This window comes from Symphalangus syndactylus, chromosome 1 (genome assembly GCF_028878055.3).
Source record: "Symphalangus syndactylus isolate Jambi chromosome 1, NHGRI_mSymSyn1-v2.1_pri, whole genome shotgun sequence".
In the NCBI taxonomy this organism is placed as follows: Eukaryota; Metazoa; Chordata; class Mammalia; order Primates; family Hylobatidae; genus Symphalangus; species Symphalangus syndactylus.
Genome location: NC_072423.2, coordinates 104,259,300 through 104,280,534, shown reverse-complemented (window position 1 = coordinate 104,280,534; position 21,235 = coordinate 104,259,300). Strand labels below are relative to the sequence as shown.

The following is a 21,235-nucleotide window of genomic DNA, read 5'->3' as shown; positions in this document are numbered from 1 at the left end:
TTCATATCCTTTAATGTGTAAGTACATTTTACAGACTTTACTAGTAGAATATAGTGTCCCAAACGTGCCTGATTACCATAATCATTTATGGAATCTCTCAAGTGACTAGTGTTCCAAAGATCACACTTGGAGAAGTGACTTCCATGCATATTAGAAATTATCTATATATACATGAATTGATGTCCTTCTCACAAATCACTTCACCAGGTCAAGATTAATCCTTGTCCAAATACATGTAATTTTATTAGCTACCTATAAAGTAGTCAGTTGGAAGAGGGCCTGATGTAGTTGGCACATACAGTTTAGTTAAAAGGAAAATACTGGCTGGGCACGGTGGCTCACGCCTGTAATCCCAGCACTTTGGGAGGCTGAGGCAGGCGGATCACCTGAGGACAGGAGTTCAAGACCAGCTGGGCCAACGTGGTGAAACCCCATCTCCACTAAAAATACAAAAATTAGCTGGGCGTGGTGGCGGGTGCCTGTAATCTCAGCTACTTGAGAGGCTGACGTAGGAGAATTGCTTGAACTCAGGAGGCGGAGGTTGCAGTGAGGCGAGATCACCCCACTGCACTCCAGCCTGGGCTACAAAAGCAAAACTCTATCTCAAAAAAAAAAAAAGAAAAAGAAAAATGCTGATCATTCCATTTGGATGATTACTCTAAATCCACAAATGGCAAAGATTAAACCAATTTTACCTATGCACATAACAACTTCAGCAAACGCCTACTGAAAAATACTGCTGCTTCTTATAAAGGCTAGAATAATTCAGTATCTATACTCAATTATGGCCGGCTATGGACATCTGTGAAAAATAAACAACATCCATAATCTACAAACATGGGAAGAGAGAAATATTATGAGTACAATGTTAAAATCAACAACCATTATATAGTTATGTTTCAAAGCTTACCTGCCTAGTTCCTTTAGTTTCTTCTGAAATTTACAGTGGACTTTCCATTGCCATTTTCCTTCTGGAGTACTAAGTTCTTCAAGGAATGTCAAAAAATTTTTAAGGTTCTCTGTTAGAGATAATGAAGTTCGTTTTTAATTCAATTATCATTCCGCAAGTGAATTATGAAAGAAGTGCTTTTTCATATTATGTAGAAACACCTACTTTCCTATGTACTATTTTCATTTCTCTTTAAGGGAGACTTCTATACATGCCTAAAGCTCTAAGAATATAACATCTACACATAAAAAAGAACATGTTAATGATGGTAATACAAGAAGTGATTCAACTGCAGCAGGGGCAGAGAGCCTTGCTTTACACCAGATTTAAAGGATATTATTGGTCTAAGAGAAGGGGAAAGAAATTTGAGTTAATAAAAGCTCAAGAAAAGACTGAAATGTACTAGTTATCTGTGAATGGCAGAATAAATGGACAGTACATTAAAAAGTATGAGAGTCAGAAGAGGAGTTACATGCTCAAAAGAACATCATCTTACCAATTGTGACAACCTCTGGGTTTAGAATTGATTCATCAGATACGATAAAACCTCCAGATACAAATAATTCATTGTATGTATGATTTTTAACATCATCCAGGCTATCAACACCAGCAAAACTAACACAGGGGAGCTTCTTTAAAGTCACCAAGCCAGGTATCTGTTTAAATCCCAAAATAAAAAGAGAAACAGATGAATGAAGGAATGAATTGACAGACTCAAGTGTGAAGGAACTTACAAGAAGTCTAACAGAATGCATTATGACTCATCTATATTAGTGGATTGCCTCTGGAAAGCCACACAAATAATATTCCCAACATTATTTCCCAATACATAAACCAACATTTATGTACTGGGACCTACCACAGACCACTAAGGAAAAGGAGCTTACGATAGACCTCAAAACACAAAATGGACAAAAGCTGACCTCTCTATAATCTGTGAGTACAGTCAGAATTCAGATGAAGGCAAAAGCCTATGTGCTCAAAGAGTCAAACAATCAGGAAAGGCGTCCAAGATTTAGGATGGAGATAGGGCTCCTAAGACTAGATGGGATACCTCAAAATTTAAGGGAAAAGGGGATTGGTCTGGCAAAGATGGAGCACAAATAGGTTTTTCCTAGGACATAAAAATGAAGATGAAAACATTACGTAGTCAGTCAGCAGACCCGATGGCATTCAAGGATTCAGTACTCTTATTAGTCTTGACTACTTGAGTGACAGGGAAGATCTGTGATGTGCAGCAATTTAAAATTTTGCATAGGTAAACTTGAATCTCACAAGCTGATTCATAGATGGGTCCTTAAGTTTAATCTCCTTTAAAGCTTATTTTAAAAACACTAGTCTGGCAGACAGTAAGATTTTACAATAAGGGAGTTTTTAAAACCAAAGCAAGCAGTGAATTTGACTTAATAGTCTACCTTGTGAATGAAACCTGCAATGTCTTCATTTTGAATAATAATCAATAGTTTATCTAATTTTGATCTTCTTTCCAAAAACTGTTCTGGATGACATTCTGTATTGCCTAATTTGATAAGATATTCCTGTTAAAGAAAAACAACTAAATCAATATTAAAATACTTCTTTGTAAACATCAATTTAACAGAAATGCAAGATAAACTGATAAAGCTTAACTACTAGGACATTAACAACAATGAATGAACTTACACTCTAAGAGACCATCAAATCCTTTTTATTTTTCTTTGAGTCTCACTGTTGCCTAGGCTGGAGTGCAGCAGCATGATCACAACGCACTGCAGCCTTGACCTCCCAGGCTCAAGCAACCCTCCCACCTCAGCCTCCTGAATACATGGATGGCACTAGGCTCACGCCACCATACCAGGCTATTTTTATTTTTTTTAAGAGACAGAGTCTCGCTGTGTTGCCCAAGCTGGTCTTAAATTCCTGGGCTCGAGTGATCCTCCTGCCTTGGCCGCCCAAAGTGCTGGGATTACAGGCGTGAGCCACTGCATGTGGCCCAAATCCACTTTTCTAGAAGAGGAATCTAAAGGTCAGAGATTCACCAATCACACAGTCACAATGTTACAGCACTATGCAAAGCCAGCCAAGTAACAGTGTGAGTTGACAGAAAGAACTGTTAATTAGGCCAGGTTCTTAACCCAGCTCCTTTAGTTATTATACAGGCTAATGACTGGACTCTAGGTTGCCTATAATATCCTATGAGAAACACTTTAAGGCAACCTAGAGTCTAATAATTAACCACTCCCTAGCTCACCTTTTCCTTTCCATTCTAAGCAGGCCCTTGGTTATTTGCAGCAGTATTAACTGGGATAAACGCCTTCAGAGTTAAGAACTTTCACAACCATAGATCCTTTAATTCACAACAGCTCAAAAAGCATTTATATAGAGCTTCATTATGTACAATGGTATTCACATACAAATTAGCCATTTCTGTCAAGTTTCTGTGTTCAAAGTAGGCTCTCCCAACTAGTAACTCTTCCTCTATGCTGGTGAACATGGTACTGCCTTTCACAGGACACAGGCAGACTTCCACGCAGAGTTCCCTTTGCTCTCTGCTTGCTGGTGGAATCCTGAGCACTGAAGCAAACTGCAGGATCCTGGAGGTCACATTCCTCATTTCAGAGATTACTTTTAATGTCAACACAGCTGGTCAGACAGCTATAATAAAAACCCAGCTTACCTGACAACCAGTCTGCTGCCCTTTCAACCTAAAGTGTCACCCCAAAGAGGAGGATGTTGTGCTAAAGCAGCACCTTCTACACTGATTTTGATCCAAGCTCTGGAACTTTTGGGCAGATCTCAGACCAGCTTAGGCAGTTAATGAAAAGGTAACTTACCATCTGACATGCCTGCTGGTAATTTTTTTTTTTTTTTTTTTTTTGAGACGGAGTCTCGCTCTGTCACCCAGGCTGGAGTGCAGTGGCGCTCTCGGCTCACTGCAAGCTCTGCCTCCTGGGTTCACACCATTCTCCTGCCTCAGCCTCCCGAGTAGCTGGGACTACAGGCACCCACCACCACGCCTGGCTAATTTTTTGTATTTTTAGTAGAGACAGGGTTTCACTGTGTCAATCAAGATGGTCCCGATCTCCTGACCTGGTGATCTGCCCGCCTCAGCCTCTCTGCTGGTAATTTTTGATGTCTCCTTACATTAAGAAGCTTTAAGTTCATTTTATATAAGACAGTTTAATTCATATAATAAATCAGTTTGACTCCAGAAATATTTAAAGTTTACATTTGTATTCACAGTCTTTTACTGTAGTATTCTTGCTGGAATATTTCCAATGGATATTGATTAAAAGAATTAAAGTTTCAATCTGGTTTTCTATCAGATTCGTAAAACAAAGAATGCTCTTTTATTCTATATAAATGACAGAAATGACTTATTCTATGCCAGATAAATTAAAAGCACAATTCATTAGGAAATGCATCTCCTATCCCCTTAATCTAAATGTAATAGCTGGGTGCGATGGCTCACGCCTGTAATCCCAGTACTTTGGGAGGCCAAGGCGGGCGCATTACCTAAGGTCAGGAGTTCGAGACCAGCCTGGCCAATATGGTGAAACCCCGTCTCTACTAAAAATATAAAAATTTAGCTGGGAGTGGTGGCGGGTGCCTGCAATCCCACCTACTTGGGAAGATGAGGCAGGAGAATTGCTTGAACCCAGAAGGTGGAGGTTGCAGTGAGCCAAGATAGTGCCATTACATTCCACCCTGGGCGACAAGAGCAAAACTCCATCTCAATAAATAAATAAATTTTTAAAAATGTCAAATAGGTGTGTGTTACAAACCCTTTTTAAAAAAGGAGCGGGGGGTGGGGGGTGCGGGGATGGAGGAAGTTGGAGTTATGCTAAGCACACCCGGTACTGTGCCCAACCTATTCTCTCATCTAACCCCAAACCAATATGCAGCTAGCTATGCCCCCAAAGAGTACTGTGCTTGGGAACTTGTTGCTGGCTGGTGGGGAAAAGTTGAGAAACTCTACATTGTCATGTAGGGCAAAAATGCAACCAAGGAATTCCTAGAAGTCTCATTTCATTTTCCCAAGAAACCATTAGGAATCAGTAAGGAAAGCCCAACACAGTACTCTGACTCATGTCATTTCTATGTTCTTCGGGTCTTGACCAGGTAACATCACACAAAACATGCTGACCTCAGAGATCCCCAAACTTACAAAAGGCTTAGGACATGTTAGTAGCTACAAAGCCCATGGTCCCTCTGCTTCCTCTAATGAAATTCCAGTCATGCTAAGTAAACTCCATAAATGAGAGCAGGCATTTATTTCAAAATCCTAGGCATTCCCTTGAGGAATTAAAATCCCATAATTTATTATTAATTTTACTAATATTATACCACTAATATAATTGCTCCAATGTGTTACCATTTACCTACCTACTGGTAACAAACTTACATATCTATGTCTAAACATACAGACACACAGAAAGGTATGTCTGTGTATGGTTTTTTTTTTTTTTTTTTTTTTGTTTTTTTTTTTTTTTGAGATGGAGTCTTGCTCTGTCGCCCAGGCTAGAGTGCAGTGGCGTGATCTCGGCTCACTGCAAGCTCCGCCTCCCGGGTTCACCCCATTATCCTGCCTCAGCCTCCTGTACTGTATGTACACAGTACAGACGGGGTTTCACCATGTTAGCCAGGATGGTCTCAATCTCCTGAACTCGTGATCCACCCGTCTTGGCCTCCCAAAGTGCTGAGATTACAGGCGTGAGACACCACGCCTGGCCGTCTGTGTGTTTAAACCAAATATCTGAAATGTTAGTCTGCAGCTTTGGTAGAAAAAATACACCTCACAATGAGAAATCTTTCATGATTGATAAGTTGTTCAAGATTATCAGGTTTCTTGATCAATAAAGGCTAAAGGGAATTTTACATGGCTAGGGTATCAAGAAACACCAAAAGTGTATCATTAGGCCAACCCTGGGCAGTTTGTTTTTCTATGTGATTGATCAAACCCCATGAGATAAACCCTGGCAACTTGACTTTTCCTCTCTGTGTTTTTCCTTCCTCATTAAAAATCCAAGAAACAGCCAGGTGCAGTGGCTCACACCTGTAATCCCAGCACTTTGGGAGGCTGAGGCGGGCGGATCACAAGGTCAAGAGTTCCAGACCAGCCTGATCAACACGGTGAAACCCCACCTCTACTAAAAATACAAAAAAAAATTAGCCAGGCATGGTGTGGCACACCTGTAATCCCAGCTACTTGGGAGGCTGAAGCAGGAGAATCGCTTGAACTCGGAAGGCAAGGTTGCAGTGAGCCAAGATCACGCCACTGCACTCCAGCATGGGCGACAGAGGGAGATTCCGTCTCAAAAAAACCCCAAAGATCCAAGAAATACTTAAAACCTTCAAATCAAGTTTAAAAGGTATGTGCATAAAAGACACTATAAAACAAGATTCTAAATTCTAACATAGATCACAAGTTCTGAATTTACTTGGACTTACCACTCTTTTATTCCACCCTGAGTTAAATTATGAAAATACACAATCAACATTTATTTTTATTATTTATTTTTAGAGACAAAGAGTCTCACTCTGTCACCTAGGCTGGCACAATCATAGCAAACTGTAATCTCGAATGCCTGGGCTCAAGTGATCCTCCCACTTGAGCTTCCCAAGCAGCTGGGACTACAGTAGTGCCACCACGCCTAATTTTTGTTATTAAGAGACAATGTCTTGTTATGTTGCCCAGGCTGGTCATGAACTCCTGGCCTCAAGCAATCCTCCTGCCTCAGCCTCCCAAGTTTTGGGATTACAGGTATTAGCCACCATGCCTGGCCTAACATTTAAACACAAAACATTTAAACACAAAAAAACTTCCATTTTATAGAGGTCACACCAACAAGATAAGTTTGTACAGCATTATTATTACCTTCTGGTTTAGTTACCTTTATTTCTTTACAGAGCACACTCTCTTCTTCTTCATGAATATAAAATTTCACAGTATTTTTCTGGACATCTTTCATGATTTTAACCAAACTATTAAATACTTCAGGTTCTAACTGGCTTATAAAATTTGAAAGAGCTGGTTGAGCAGAAATGTTTACATCACTGGGGGATTTTGTTGTTTCTTCTACTGTTTCCCGGGCCATATCACCAGGTACAATATGATCAGAAGTCACCATTAACTCTGTGGCATGTTGAGGCTGGTTCATTTCTACTTCAGTTAAAGTCGAAGTGGAATGCTGCTCATTAGAGTTGGTATCTTTCAAAGGATCACTACACAGTGGCTCAGGGAGATGTTTATTGTTGAAGTCACTTGAGGAAACTGGTATGACATGCCTTTCCAGAGGATTCGACGCTATCTTAGCACCAGAATCATTAGGACTGACTGGTGGCAAATTCCCACCCTTGGCTGATGCTTTAATAATAATAGTATTTAGCTTCTCATGCAAACCATCTACAAACTCCTGCACACCAGCTTTGGAAGTCTTAGAATATATGAACTCGGAAAGCCGTTTCATCTTCTCTTGTGTTGAAAAGATAGGTGTGGAAACTCTACTGACATATGAAACATTCTTTTGCTTCAAAATCTCTTCTATCTTCCTAGAAAAGAGATTGTACTCTCCTAACACTGTCCTCTCTGTGGTTTTGCTCACTGCAGGCGGCTCTGCCTCTGCTGCTGGCACACACTGCTCCTCCACCTGACCTGTCAACACGTCATCCTCAGTGGTGCCCTTTAGTGTGTCTGTAAATGGAGAGGATGGAAACTGGTAATCAGAACTTCTCTGTCTATTTATTACCCGGGGGTCGTTAGGAAAGGCCTCCTGTGGTGGCACACACACCAGTTGTTCTTCTGGTGATTTCATACCTATACAGGAAGAGTTCATTATTATAAGAGCAATCCAAAAAGATACGAAAACATAAACCCTTAAATTGGGGGAAAAAAGGGTTAACACACATTTAGAACTAATTTTATATTAGAAGGTAAAATAAGATCCTAAAATTCTGGTATGAATTCTATTCCCTGTGTGCCCTACTTATGGGATGGTCCTTAGAGTTGTAGCTAATGTTAACAACTCTGCTATTTTGAAGTGCTCAAGCAAGCACCAATTTGGCATCAATACAAATTAAGTAATTTGCTTGTTTCTGCCTCCCTACCATTCTGTAGATCTAAGTTTAATACACATGTTTTAATCAAGATGGTCAGTTGCATCAGCTTGCTCAATCCCTGTATTTATTATTTGCCAAGTAATACCTACTATGGTAATGGCCCCTTAGTGGGTGTAAGGCAATTGTAAGAATACCAAACAGAAATGCTGTGGGAATAACTGCCAAGTTAAAAGTTGCATCTAGGATCTAGGATAATTAATTTTATCTGCTTTCAGACTTGTTCTCACTTATGAGGTTGCTAAGTAGATTTCCTGTAATGTCAGGGACTTCATTTTATCAGAAAATAAAAGGAACAATAAGACAAGAGAAGAACATATTTCACAGCTGCACACTTTTGACAGTCCTTTCATAAATATTTTCCTTTTGTTTGGAAATAATGCTAAGAGAAAAGAAGATAGCTATACCTCATTTGAGATACAGAGGTTAGCTGATACTAATGGGATTAAAACCTTTCACTCTTGACAAATAGCTCAATCCAAAAGATCATACTTTCCTCCAAAAAAATCCTAAATTCAAACAAAGTATGTTTTTGAAACTACATTTGAAAAAGGGAACTCTAATTCCATTTTTAAGCAACAGGGGGAAAAATATATTTAACTTCAATTTTAGTGTTATATTTTAGGAAAAGACAAAAACTCATGATCTTTGCTTAGAAGACGTATACACAATTTTACCCACTAAAAAATTACTGTTTTTCCTTAAGCCTTGGCCAACATTCCCTAACAAATTGCTGCTGTAGTATAGGAAATGGTGCCTCTAAATCAGACAGTCCAGGTACAGATAGTTTTCAAACCTACAGTAAAGATTTTGCTCACACTCACCACACTTTTCTAAAGGTTTAAATAGCCTCACTAGGAGTCAAGCTTACGACATTCTCTACCAATCCTGGTGGTTATCATGAACCAGTACACTCATTAACTATTGCAAAGGCAATTTGTCAGCACAGTGAAAAGACCTAAGGCGGGTCTGTAGGAGGAGGTGAGAGGGGAGCAAAATATCCAACGTGTCACGATAAGAATTAGAACTGTATGAAATTGATAAACCAGAAAATCCAAGTTTCATAAGATAATTAGGAGTACTAAATATCCTGAATATCTTAAATCTCCAACATTAAAATGTGCTTTAGTACACGTAAAGTGTCTGGAAGGATATACAAGAAATTGGTAACCATGGCTAATATACGGGGAAGAATCTAAGTGTCCAAGGCTGGGATAGTATTACTTTCTCAAGTATTTTTGGACTTCTTGAATAATGTATCGTGTCAAATATATCTGATATATTCAAAGAAAAAAATTTGAATTGCATCTCATAAAACATATGGGTTGGGGAGAACTACCTTAATTTAAAAAATTCTGAATTATTTATTAGACATGGGGCCTCACTATGTTTCCCAGACTGGCCCTGAATTTCCGGCCTCAATTCCTCCTGCCTCAGTCTTCCAAGTAGATGGGACTACAGGTGCATACCACCACACCCAGCTATTTATTACTTTAAATGAAACAGTGGCTCCCAAAATATACAGCTAAACAACAAACCAGTAAGTTTACTCCTGAAGGGTTATAAATAAAGGGAATATTTTTAACTTGAAATATAACTTAAATCCACATGCAGAATTTTCCATAATTAAAAACCTCTAAGCCAAATAGATCCCTTTATAAAATATAAATAATCACAACCTAATTTTATTTTGCACAAATTTCCTTGTATGATTTTATTAAGAACTTAACTGCTCAGGCACAGTGGCTCATGCCTGTAATCCCAGCACTGTGGGAGGCCAAGGCGGGCAGATCACCTGAGGTCAGGAGTTCAAGACCAGCCTGGCCAAAATGGTGAAACCTTGTCTCTACTAAAAAAATAATACAAAAATTAGCCAGGCGTGGTGGCGAGCACCTGTAATCTCAGCTACTCAGGAAGCAGAGGCTGCAGTAAGCCAAGATTGCACCACTGCACTCCAGCCTGCCTGGGCAACAGAGCAAGATTCTGTTGCAAAAAAAAAAAAATAGAAAAAAAAAACCAAATTATTTTGAAAATATCTTCATCTATAAGTGATTGAAAACACACATACATGTCAATCCATAATAATGCTTTTTTTGTTGTTTTTTTGAGACAGAGTCTCGCTCTGCCACCAGGCTGGAGTGCAGTGGTGCGATCTCGGCTCACTGCAACCTCCACCTCCCAGGTTCGAGCAATTCTCCTGCCTCAGCCTCCCGAGTAGCTGCAACTACAGGCGCGAGCCACCATGCTCAGCTAATTTTTCTTTTTTTAAGTAGAGACAGGGTTTTACCATGTTGTCCAGGATGGTCTCAATGTCTTGACCTCCTGATCCACACACCTTGGCCTCCCAAAATGCTGGGATTACAAACATGAGCCATTGTGCTTTTTAAAAAACACTCGCTCACGCTTGTAATCCCAGCACTTTGGGAGGCCGAGGCGGGCGGATCACGAGGTCAGGAGATCGATACCACGGTGAAACCCCATCCCTACTAAAAATACAAAAAAAAAAAATTAGCCGGGCATGGTGGCGGGCACCTGTAGTCCCAGCTACTTGGAGAGGCTGAGGCAGGAGAATGGCGTGAACCCAGGAGGCGGAGCTTGCAGTGAGTCGAGATCGCACCAGCCTGGGCGACAGAGCGAGACTCCGTCTCAAAAAAAAAAAAAAAAAAACACTCATTGCCATTAAATAATTGCAGTATTTTAACTTTTAAGTGAAAGGGGAGTAGTCAGTTCTCTAAAGGCACCATCATTCAGATGTCTACACTTTAGCTTACAAAATATAAAGATGGTATTCCCAAATAAGAGGAATGCAGGTGCTGATGGAACATTCTGAAGCATAAGAAAGATAACTACTAGCCAGGCACAGTGGCTCACACCTGTAATCCCAACATTTTGGGAGGCCAAGGTGGGCAGATCACAAGGTCAAGAGATCGAGACCATCCTGGCCAACATGGTGAAACCCCGAAATCAGAAAAGAATTACTGATAGATGCAAAACATGGACTCCCTGACATAATATTGCATGAAAGTACCAAACACGAGAGACGACATGAGTAGGCTCTATTTATCCTAAGTTCAACAACAGGCAAAACTAATCGGATTAGAGCTTACTTGGGAACAAGGAGAGTACTAACTAGGAGAATGTGGAAGAAAATCTTCTAGGATGCTAGAAACATTCTATACCTTGATTTGGGTGGTGGTCATGTACATATGTAAAATTTCAAAATGCTGTACATTAAAGATCTGTGGCCAGGTGCAGTGGCTCACTTGAGGTCAGGAGTTCGAGACTAGCCTGGCCAACAAGGTGAAACCCTGTCTCTACTAAAAATACAAAAATCAGCTGGGTGTGGTGGCACATGCCTGTAATCCCAGCTACTTGGGAGGCTGAGGCAGGAGAATCGCTTAACCCAGGAGGCAGAGGTTGCAGTGAATCAAGATCATGCCATTGCACTCCAGCCTGGGCGACAGAGAGAGATTCTATATCAGAGGGGAAAAAAAAAAAAAAAAGATTTGTGAACTTTCCTCTATGTTATGTATCTGTTGTTCATGGTTTCTTTTTTTTTTACCACATTTTCCTAGAAGGAGATGGTGAAGATTTTCTTGAAGGAAGCTAGTAAATTTAATTAGCGGGGGAGGGAAACTCCCAAAGGAAATAAATTACTACAAAGATGAAGTAAGAAAGTCATTTCACATTTCTTACAAATAAAAAAACACTTTAATTTCTGAAAGAGTCAGATACAACAAAACTGAAGGAAAACATAAAAAAGATCACCACCAAACTGTAAGCAAGAAAACAATGCCTATGACCACCTGCAGAGAAGCTGAATCCACCAAGCTCAGACAAAGATTATCTCCTACATACCCACTGCCAACTAGCTAATCAGTAATATCTGCAATTGTTTCTGAAATCCAAGTTTCTTAATCTCTTAAACTACCTGCAGAAATTAGTTTTACAATCAGAACTAGGTTAAAAGACTATGAATAGTATACCTAAAATATAAATGGCTTCCCCCTTGGCTATTTTTTAAAAATTTAAAAAACAAGAAACCCAGGTTTGGGGGCTCAATCCTGTAATCCCAGCACTTTGGGAGGCTGAAGCAGGTGGATCACCTGAGGTCAGGAGTTTGAGACCAGCCTGGCAAACATGGTGAAATCCCGTCTCTACTAAAAATAAAAGAATTAGCTGGGCATGGTGGCATGTGCCTGTAATCCCAGCTACTTGGGAGGCTGAGGAAGGTGAACTGCTTGAACCTGGGAGGCAGAGGTTGCAGTGAGCCGAGCTCACGCCACTGCACTCCAGCCTGGGTGACAGAGTAAGATTCCATCTCAAAAAAAAACAAAAACAAAAAAAAGAAGTTTCTCATAAAATATACTGCACAAATGGCTTAGGAATATATTCTGGTCTTCCCAAATCATATTGTAAGATAGACTCTACTGTGGGTGAAGAAAACTTAATCTATATAAATATTCGGTAACTTATTTGAACACTCTTTATAGTAAGAATATTGGATACAACTCAATGATTTACATATAAATAAATATGGTACTGTCCAAATTTTCTGTAATTAAAAAAATTCAAGTAAATGCCCTATTGATGGAGTATCAGAAATGCAAGTAGCAATTCTGAAGGGCACATTGGGAAGAAAAGCAAAGCAAGCCTTCTCACCTGGTGTTTGTTTCTCACCATGTTTCCCCAGCTGGTCTTCTGGGCTTCTTGCATTCCCTCCTGAGGGAAAGCATCCATTAGACTCTCTTCAGACATTAGTGATACCTACTAAGCACCTTTCAGACAACCCCAAGTGGTAACGATGCAAGCATTCCTTCTTCTGCCTAAAATAATCTGAAGGGTCATATTGGTGATGATGGAATATCAACACTTAAGACATTGTACCTTCAAATGACCAACACCAAGTATGAAGGTGCCTAAACGAGAAACGGTTAGGATAACCTTCTTATATCAAATACTTCTTTTGTTTCTCCTACTCAAGCTGATGTTTCCACCTCATAAAACAATACTAGGTTCCCTCTATCATCACCTACAGGCCTCCTGCCCTCCAGAAAGGTGTTAAGTAGAAGATGGTGCTAAAGCCCAATGGGAACTCATCAAGTTTTATAAATTCTTCTCAGAGTCCTCGGAAGTCTCAACAGGTTCTAGTCTAGTTCACAGGCCAGTCTCCTTTGTAACAAAAAGTTGTTTGCTGTTGTTATTTTTTTTAAAAGGTTAAAGATGTAGGACTGGAAAAGACATATACCCTGAAAATATTTCCAAAAATGTTCAGCTAAGAAAAGTAAGAACTTGGAATACTAAGAGTATGTATTTATGTGTGTGTACGTATGTGTTTGCACAGTGAAATTAGAATGCTACCAAAAAAGAGATAGTATTTCAACATCTGCTAAACTTTTTGCCTCACAGTTCAATAACATTTACATTTGATCATTCAGGCCATTCTCTAAGATAATCCAATTTATTTAAGATAACCCAGTATTAAGAAATCAAATTTCTAATAGATGAACCTCAACATTATCACTTATTACATGACAGTTTGTTAAGGTGAAGTTTAAAGTTTGAGAAGACAGCATTTAATTGGTTGTCCAAAGAGCACCATTTTATCTCTGCAGCTACCTCACCTTATCAAAAACTCAGTTTCTGCCAACAGTCTTCATTCAGCAGTCTGCATGCTAAACTCCATACAGACAGTGTGTCTTAACCCTGTTTTTAAGGTGATTTTGCAGGTGCTTGCTGATGCTGACCAAGAAGAGCAACACTCAGTGATGAACATTGTATTACTCAAAATAAGACACTGAAGATGTCGGCGCCAAGTAAGATGAAGCACCTAGTGACCCACGAGTGAAATCCACAAAAGATGGAAACCTTCAGGAAATTGGTCTCTAAGTAAAATGAAGCAAACCCAAGTCCAAGTATACTTTTCTTACCTGTAATTGGAATCAGTTTCCAATGTATTTCAGTCTCTTCAACATTATTTGACTTAGATTGTTGCCTACGAAATCCATGTTCAATGGGAACACTGGGACACAAACTGCAGTCTTCAAAATTATTCACGCTAATTAAATTTGGATCCTAAAAATCAAAGTACACACTCAATAGCTTTCTTTTCATTTTAATGTCAAGAATAAACTTTTTTCACTGTAAATTCACGTGCTTCAATCTAAACATTACAAATGCATAAAATCAACATGGTAAAGTTATACTCTAGTCTCAAAATTAAAACATAACTTTTCCCTCAAAACGTAATTTTATGTTAATTTAGAACAGGGATTGGTAAACTTTTACGCTAAAGTGCCAAACAGTAAATATTTTAGGCTCTGCAGGCCAGACTCTCTAGTCTACCACAGGCAATACCTAAACAAACGGACACAGCTGTACTCCAATAAAACTTTAGTTATAAAAATGGGTAGTGTGCTAGGTTCAACCCACATCCCCGCCCCCCATCAACTTGATTTAAAATACAAAAGATAGCACGAGGCCGGGCGTGGTGGCTCACGCTTGTAATCCCAGCACTTTGGGAGGCCGAGGCGGGCGGATCACGAGGTCAGGAGATCAAGACAACGGTGAAACCCCGTCTCTACTAAAAATACAAAAAAAAATTAGCCGGGCGTGGTGGCGGGTGCCTGTAGTCCCAGCTACTCAGAGAGGCTGAGGCAGGAGAATGGCGTGAACCCGGGAGGCGGACCTTGCAGTGAGCCGAGATTGCGCCACTGCACTCCAGCCTGGGCTGTCGACAGCAAGACTCCGTCTCAAAAAAAAAAAAAAAAAAAAAAAGATATCAGGAAATACTAATACAGGTTAGTTCCTCAGTGCCTACCTTACATAACCCAACAAATAAGCCTCTTGCCATCATCTTCCCCTTGAAATAAATATCTCAAAATGACATCGAGAAAGAATGGGGACATGCATACAACTTTAAATAAAGGCAGGGAAGAGACAATGGAGACAGTAAATGAAGAAATAAGCCCATAGGAATATGGTGCCATCCTAGAACTATTCCCCAGTGATGCAGCGACTACTTAAGGGAGATAAGGCTACTTCTCAGCTATAAACCAGCACTCTGAACATATATCATAAATATACTGGACACTCTAATAAGCAAAGGCTGACAGTCACTTCACAGGTAATCCTAAAGGCTGCTTATGTTCCATTCCTATTTGTGTAAGAAATACCAAGTACCTAACTTTGTTACACTGCTGTACTGAGACTGGTATCCTCATCTGTCTCACCTTTGGGTTCTCTGTTACTGCCAACAGAAAGTCAATGCTTTGATAATTCAACTTCATTATGAAACAATAAGGAATTAACTCCCAATAAGCCATTTCTGACAAATATTAATAGATTGTTCCACCTTAGCTTTATCACAACAAGTAAACTGTAGACAATATATTAAGCTTCTAAGAAGGAAGGAAAACTACTTCAGCATTTATCTCTTTGTAACAAGGAATAACTTAGGAAGTACCATCCTAGACAAGCACCTTTACTCGAAAGTGCATTTTCTTTCTTTTTCAAAGAAAAAATCATTCCCTGAAGCATACTCACAGCACCTCTTTCACACACACACTCACAAACACAAAGGTAACCAACAGCTATATGCTTACTTCTTTCAAATGTAGCTTATGGTCAGTGCCCACTTCGCTGGTAGAAATAGCAACAGAATACTTAGATGTTGCATCAACTTCTAGTAATAAGCTCTGAGTACCCTTAAACTGTTCATTTTCAATTTTTGCACAAGTAGGCTGCTCAAATTCTTTCTTATCTGGGGTAGAGTTCAACTCATACTCATGTTTTTGCCTCAGCTCTTCATAGGCATCATCAGTGCTCAATCCTAAGGCTTTGTTGACTGTGTCTGTCAGAGATGCGTCAGAATGGCGCGCATTTGCTAGTGTTTCTGATAACCAATTAAACAGCCTATGGATATCAGCAATGCCGGAGTTACAGGTATCCTGCTGCTGCCGCCTCAAGTCAGCATCATGTCCAAGTGAGCCAATAGGCTGTGGAGACTCTGAGAAAAGGAAGTCATTGGTTGAAGTTAAGTTTAAAAGCAAGCATAAAATTTTTAAAATCAAATATACCTAAAAAATTATCATAAAGCATTTATGGTCAGGAACTCAACCAATTTGCTTAGACTTTACAAATATTCGCATCACTTTACAAACAGAACTGTAAAATTTTGCACATAGTTCAAAATTGCTATTAAAGTTTAATTTCCATTGTAATTTAAGCATTCTATCAACAGGAAAATAAGCTCATGCATTAGGTTTTAAATATGTGTATTAGTAACTACCATCAAAATCTCAAAGTCAACCAGGTGCTTGACAAGAGATGAAACATTTGTACTTACTATTTTGCCAATTGTTAGGATTATATGTGTATTACACTAGGCTACTAAAAAAATGACTTAATTTGATTTCTATCTTTTCCATACCTATTATATTTTGTCCTTAAGGCACTGGCTGACACACTTAAAATCTACACCTTATCTTGAATGACTAGATTACTTAAATTCATGATGAAGATAGGATATTATAGACATAAAATCACCCTGAAGAAATCTCCACAAAATTTGCATCAAGAACAAAAAGCATTATAAGAGGAAACACGTTAAGACATGGTTCCACGCATGCACTATATATCTGTATAATCTGTAACAACCAATAATATATTTTAAAACTTGTAAAGGGAGCAAACATTCAGAAAGTCATGTGCTTTAATATTGGGGTAGGGTAGGGACGGGGTGAAGCCTGAGTTAGGATTTCTAATTTAAGAGTATAACGTACCACAAAAATAAATGTCAGAAACAAAGGACTGCATACTGTATGATTCTAATTATGTAAACTTTTTATAGAGCAGGCAAAACTAATCTATAAAGACAAAAAGCAGATCCGTAGTGGAATGCGGTGAACTACCTAACAAAGAACACAAAGCAACACATAAAAATGTTCTGGCCACGCACAGTGGCTCACGCCTATAATCCCAGCACTTTGGGAGGCTGAGGCGGGTGGATCACGAGGTCAGGAGATCGAGACCATCTTGGCTAACATGGTGAAACCCTGTCTCTACTAAAAAAATACAAAAAAATTAGCTTGGCATGGTGGCACACGCCTGTAATCCCAGCTACTCGGGAGGCTGAGATAGGAGAATCGCTTAACCCAGGAGGCAGAGGTTGCAGTGAGCCAAGACTGGGTCACTGCACTCCAGCCTGGAAGACAGAGTAAGACTCCATCTTAAAAAAAAAAAAAAAAAGTTCTATATATTGGAGCAGTGATTACACAGCTGTCAAAACTCATCAAACTGTGTGCTTAAATAAGCACACTGATATAAATTGTACCTCAAAACAGTTTATGTTAAAAGTTATAAGGAGTGGTGGGAATGGGTTAGGAGGTTACCTCACAAAATGACTGGGCTCACCACCAAATCAAGATCAGGGTGTTTTAAAAGTTAGAATATGGCCGGGCATGGTGGCTCACGCCTGTAATCCCGGCACTTTGGGGGGCCGAGGTGGGCGGATCACGAGGTCAGGAGATCAAGACCATCCTAGCTAACACGGTGAAACCCCGTCTCTACTAAAAACACAAAAAAGTAGCCAGGCATGGTGGCGGGTGCCCCAGCTACTTGGGAGGCTGAGGCAAAAGAATGGCATGAACCCGGGAGGCGGAGCTTGCAGTGAGCCGAGATTGTGCCACTGCACTCCAGCCTGGGTGACAGAGCACGACTCCATCTCAAAAAAGAATACAAACTTGAAATGCAAAATTACTTAAAAAGAAATAAATGAGAAACACCTAAAAATGCCAAGTCTGACAGTCACTAGTTTTATTTAAGCACGCTACCCTTCTTCCTCTGTCCCATTTCTTGTTTCATTTATTATAATTAGTATGGCTTTCTCATCATTTTAATTATTGATGAAGCCTGATTTTTACCCACAACTATTTTTTCACATACACAGAATTAGTTACCAACAAAGACAGTACCAAAAAATAAGTATCTTATTTATTGAGTGCGTATCATGTGCACAGTGACAGAAAATGCAGCAGTTTGTTGTGAACAATGCTTTGGAGTCAGTCAGAACTGACTTCGGATTGTGCCACTAACTTCATAACTTTTGGTAAAGTTATTTAACTTATCTGAGATGATTTTCTCATCTGCAAAATTAGGATAATAATGCCTACCACTCAAGAACTATTAATAAATGAGTTCATATACATAAAGTACCTAGCACACAGTAAACAAAACTCTCAAGACATGTCACAAGATAAGACAGTATGTGTCAGTAAGTGCTAACAGTTTCAGCACAGATTGCAAATCCAGCATAAAGGAGGAGACCATTAAGGAGAATAGACAGAAAGCTGAGGAGAAATATGAACTGCAAAGATATAAGGCTTGAAAGAAATGGAAGCTACTTCAGGAAAAAAAAGAGGGAAATAAAAGACTGACCATGACATACTCTAGACAGAGAGAGATGACCCTTAACCAAGACATGTGAGAGAAAAGTGGGAAACATGGCTGGACATGGCTAGTCTATAACAAAGCCTTAAAAGGCAAGTATATAAGATGAGATTGGTAGCAAATTAGCAAAGCAATACTGAGAAGAACATGATAACGAAACAGGTGCAAGAAGGTAGTAAGTCAGGAAGGCCACCAAAGAGATAAAGAACACAGACAAAGAGTAACAACATTGGAAAGAGAAAGAGACACACAGGTTAACTAAAGAAAAAACCATGACAGTTACTGCAAAGAACAGTAATGTCAAATAGAACTTTCTGCAATAATGAAATGTTCTCTCTGTGTACTAATACAATGGTGTGGTTGTTGAAATGTATTTTAATTCAAACTTAAACAACAACATATGGCTAGTGGCTACCATATTGAATACCGTAACAATAAAAGAAGTAAAAGGAGAGCAGGCTGAGCATGGTGGCTGACGACTGTAATCCCAGCACTTTGGGAGGCCAAGACAGACAGATCACTTGAGGTCAGGAGTTCAAGACCAGCCTGGCCAACATGGCAAAACCCTGTCTCTACTAAAGATATAAAAATTAGCCAGGCATGGTAGTACATGTCTGTAATTCCAGCTACGGGGGAGATCAGGCACGAGAATCATTTGAACCAGGTAGGCAAAGGTTGCAGTGAGCCAAGACTGAGCCATTGCACTACAGCCTGGGTGACGGAGTGAGACTTTGTCTCCAAAAGTAAATAAATAAATAAAAAGAGCAGAAAAGTGAAAAGTGAGGATACAAATACAGATTGCTAAAAGCAAAAGTGTAAAAAGACACTTATCTGACTAACCTAGACTAAGACACTGATCTGACTAACCTAGACTAAGACACACTGAATTTGAAGAGACAAGTTGCTTAATAAAAAACATAAGAATACTGAGTTCTGCCATAATTACTCAGAGGAGCAACGGCAACACAAAACGTGGATTGTTATGTCAACTTTCTCTGAATGCAAAAGAACTCATTCCGTGCTTATCAACTAGTAGTGTTAAGATCTTAAAAATCTAGACTAAAGTATTTTAGCTGACTTGCAATATTGAAACAAACACACTTAAAACAAGCACCTTACATGTCTATCTTTTTCTATCAACTAAAACAAAACAAAGGAAAAAAGAACAACAAAAAAAGAAAAACCCAAAGATATTCCTGGATTCTTGGGGTAGAAAAGAATATGTGTATGCATATTTTATTTTCCAATTCAGAAGGTTCCTTTTCATTATGCAACAGCCTAAAAGATACTAATATTCTGACATTATACTTCTTCAACTATAAAAATAAAGGAATATGGCTGGGCGTGGTGGCTCATGCCTGTAATTCCAGCACTTTGGGAGGCCGAGGTGGGCGGATCACGAGGGTCAGAAGATCGAGACCATCCTAGCTCACATCGTGAAACCCCATCTCTACTAAAAATACAAAAAATTAACTGGGCGTGGTGGCAGGCGCCTGCAGTCCCAGCTACTCGGGAGGCTGAGGCAGGAGAATGGTGTGAACCCAGGAGGTGGAGCTTACAGTGAGCCAAGATCATTCCAACTCCACTCCAGCCTTGGCGAGACATCGAGACTCCGTCTCAAAAAAAAAAAGGAATATAAAAGGACAAGAGCTCTGATTAGTAGTATTATGTCATGTTAAGCTAAACCAAACAATTTAGAAATCTGACGTACCAGGGCAGGAATTGTAAAGTATTTCCTGTACTGGGCCACGTAGCAAATATTTTAGGCTTTGTGGGCCATACAGTCTCAGTGCCAACTCTGCCATTACAGCATGAGAGCAGTTACATACACATAAATAAATGGGCATGGCTGTATTCAAATACAACTTTCTTTACAAAAATAGTGAACAGGCTGAATTTGACCCTCAGGCTTTAATTTATACGCCCCCTACTACAGGAAAGAACAGAACTACTTTATCTTTGGCTGTTATTACAAGAGCAATCTGATATTTTACCTTCATACGGATGGCAATTTTCAGATAAATTACTGGTTTTGGCGAGCTTTCTCATATTTTCAGGTAGATCCTCAAGCTTCCTCTTCAAGACAGTTTTGCTTCTCATATCTTCTGTGTCTGAGTCCCCACCCACATTCTTTTTCCTACACTGAATTAAATTAATCAATTCTTTGACTCTATCCTTATCATAATCCAAAGAATGAGATGATCTTTGCTTTCCAGATATAATGGCTTCACCTCTTGAGTTATTTCGTTTTCCAAATTTCATTTTTGTACCATTCATTTCTTCTTCTTGACCTTCATAATCTGAAAGTGGACTAAACTGTTGAAGTTTTCTATTTTCTTCAAATAGTTCTTTTAATTTACAAATAGGTAACTGATACACTTCAGGCCGAAAAATATAGGCATGCAAACAAGTATCAATATGGGATTTATTTCTGGGAGCTGAGTATAAGAACTTTTTATCATCTAATCGTGAATCATATGGAAACATAATAAACTCTCGTTTACCCGAACCAAAACCTCGCTTAAAAAATTCACTTACATACTTTTCAACAACAGAATGAAAATTTATAGTGCTTATATTTTTGAATTCCTTTCGACACTGAATCAAAGAAAATTGTAAAAATTGAGCTATTTTTAATACATCTGGCATGCTCTCATGCCTCTCCTGTGGTGCTGCACTGGTTGAACCTTTTTGCGCTGTAAATAAAAAAAAAAAAAAAAAAAAAAAAAGCAAACCATGTTA

The 21,235-nt window shown here is 39.2% G+C and overlaps 1 protein-coding gene across 9 annotated transcripts in view; it reads right to left on the bottom strand.

Annotated features, from left to right (window-relative positions):
• Window positions 1-21,235, bottom strand: part of TASOR (transcription activation suppressor) — a 62,585-nt gene that overhangs the window by 3,343 nt on the left and 38,007 nt on the right. For 3 of the 9 annotated variants that reach the window (XM_055273567.2, XM_055273533.2, XM_055273592.2), the window contains 8 exons: window positions 20,488-21,189; window positions 15,649-16,052; window positions 13,975-14,119; window positions 12,707-12,766; window positions 6,823-7,745; window positions 2,365-2,487; window positions 1,446-1,605; window positions 911-1,019 (listed from right to left, as the gene is read on the bottom strand). In XM_055273567.2, the coding sequence (XP_055129542.1) occupies window positions 911-1,019; window positions 1,446-1,605; window positions 2,365-2,487; window positions 6,823-7,745; window positions 12,707-12,766; window positions 13,975-14,119; window positions 15,649-16,052; window positions 20,488-21,189 (2,626 nt within the window). The remainder of the gene's footprint in view (window positions 1-910; window positions 1,020-1,445; window positions 1,606-2,364; window positions 2,488-6,822; window positions 7,746-12,706; window positions 12,767-13,974; window positions 14,120-15,648; window positions 16,053-20,487; window positions 21,190-21,235) is intronic. The other 6 variants (XM_055273575.2, XM_055273547.2, XM_055273541.2 and 3 more) reach the window with 3 other exon arrangements.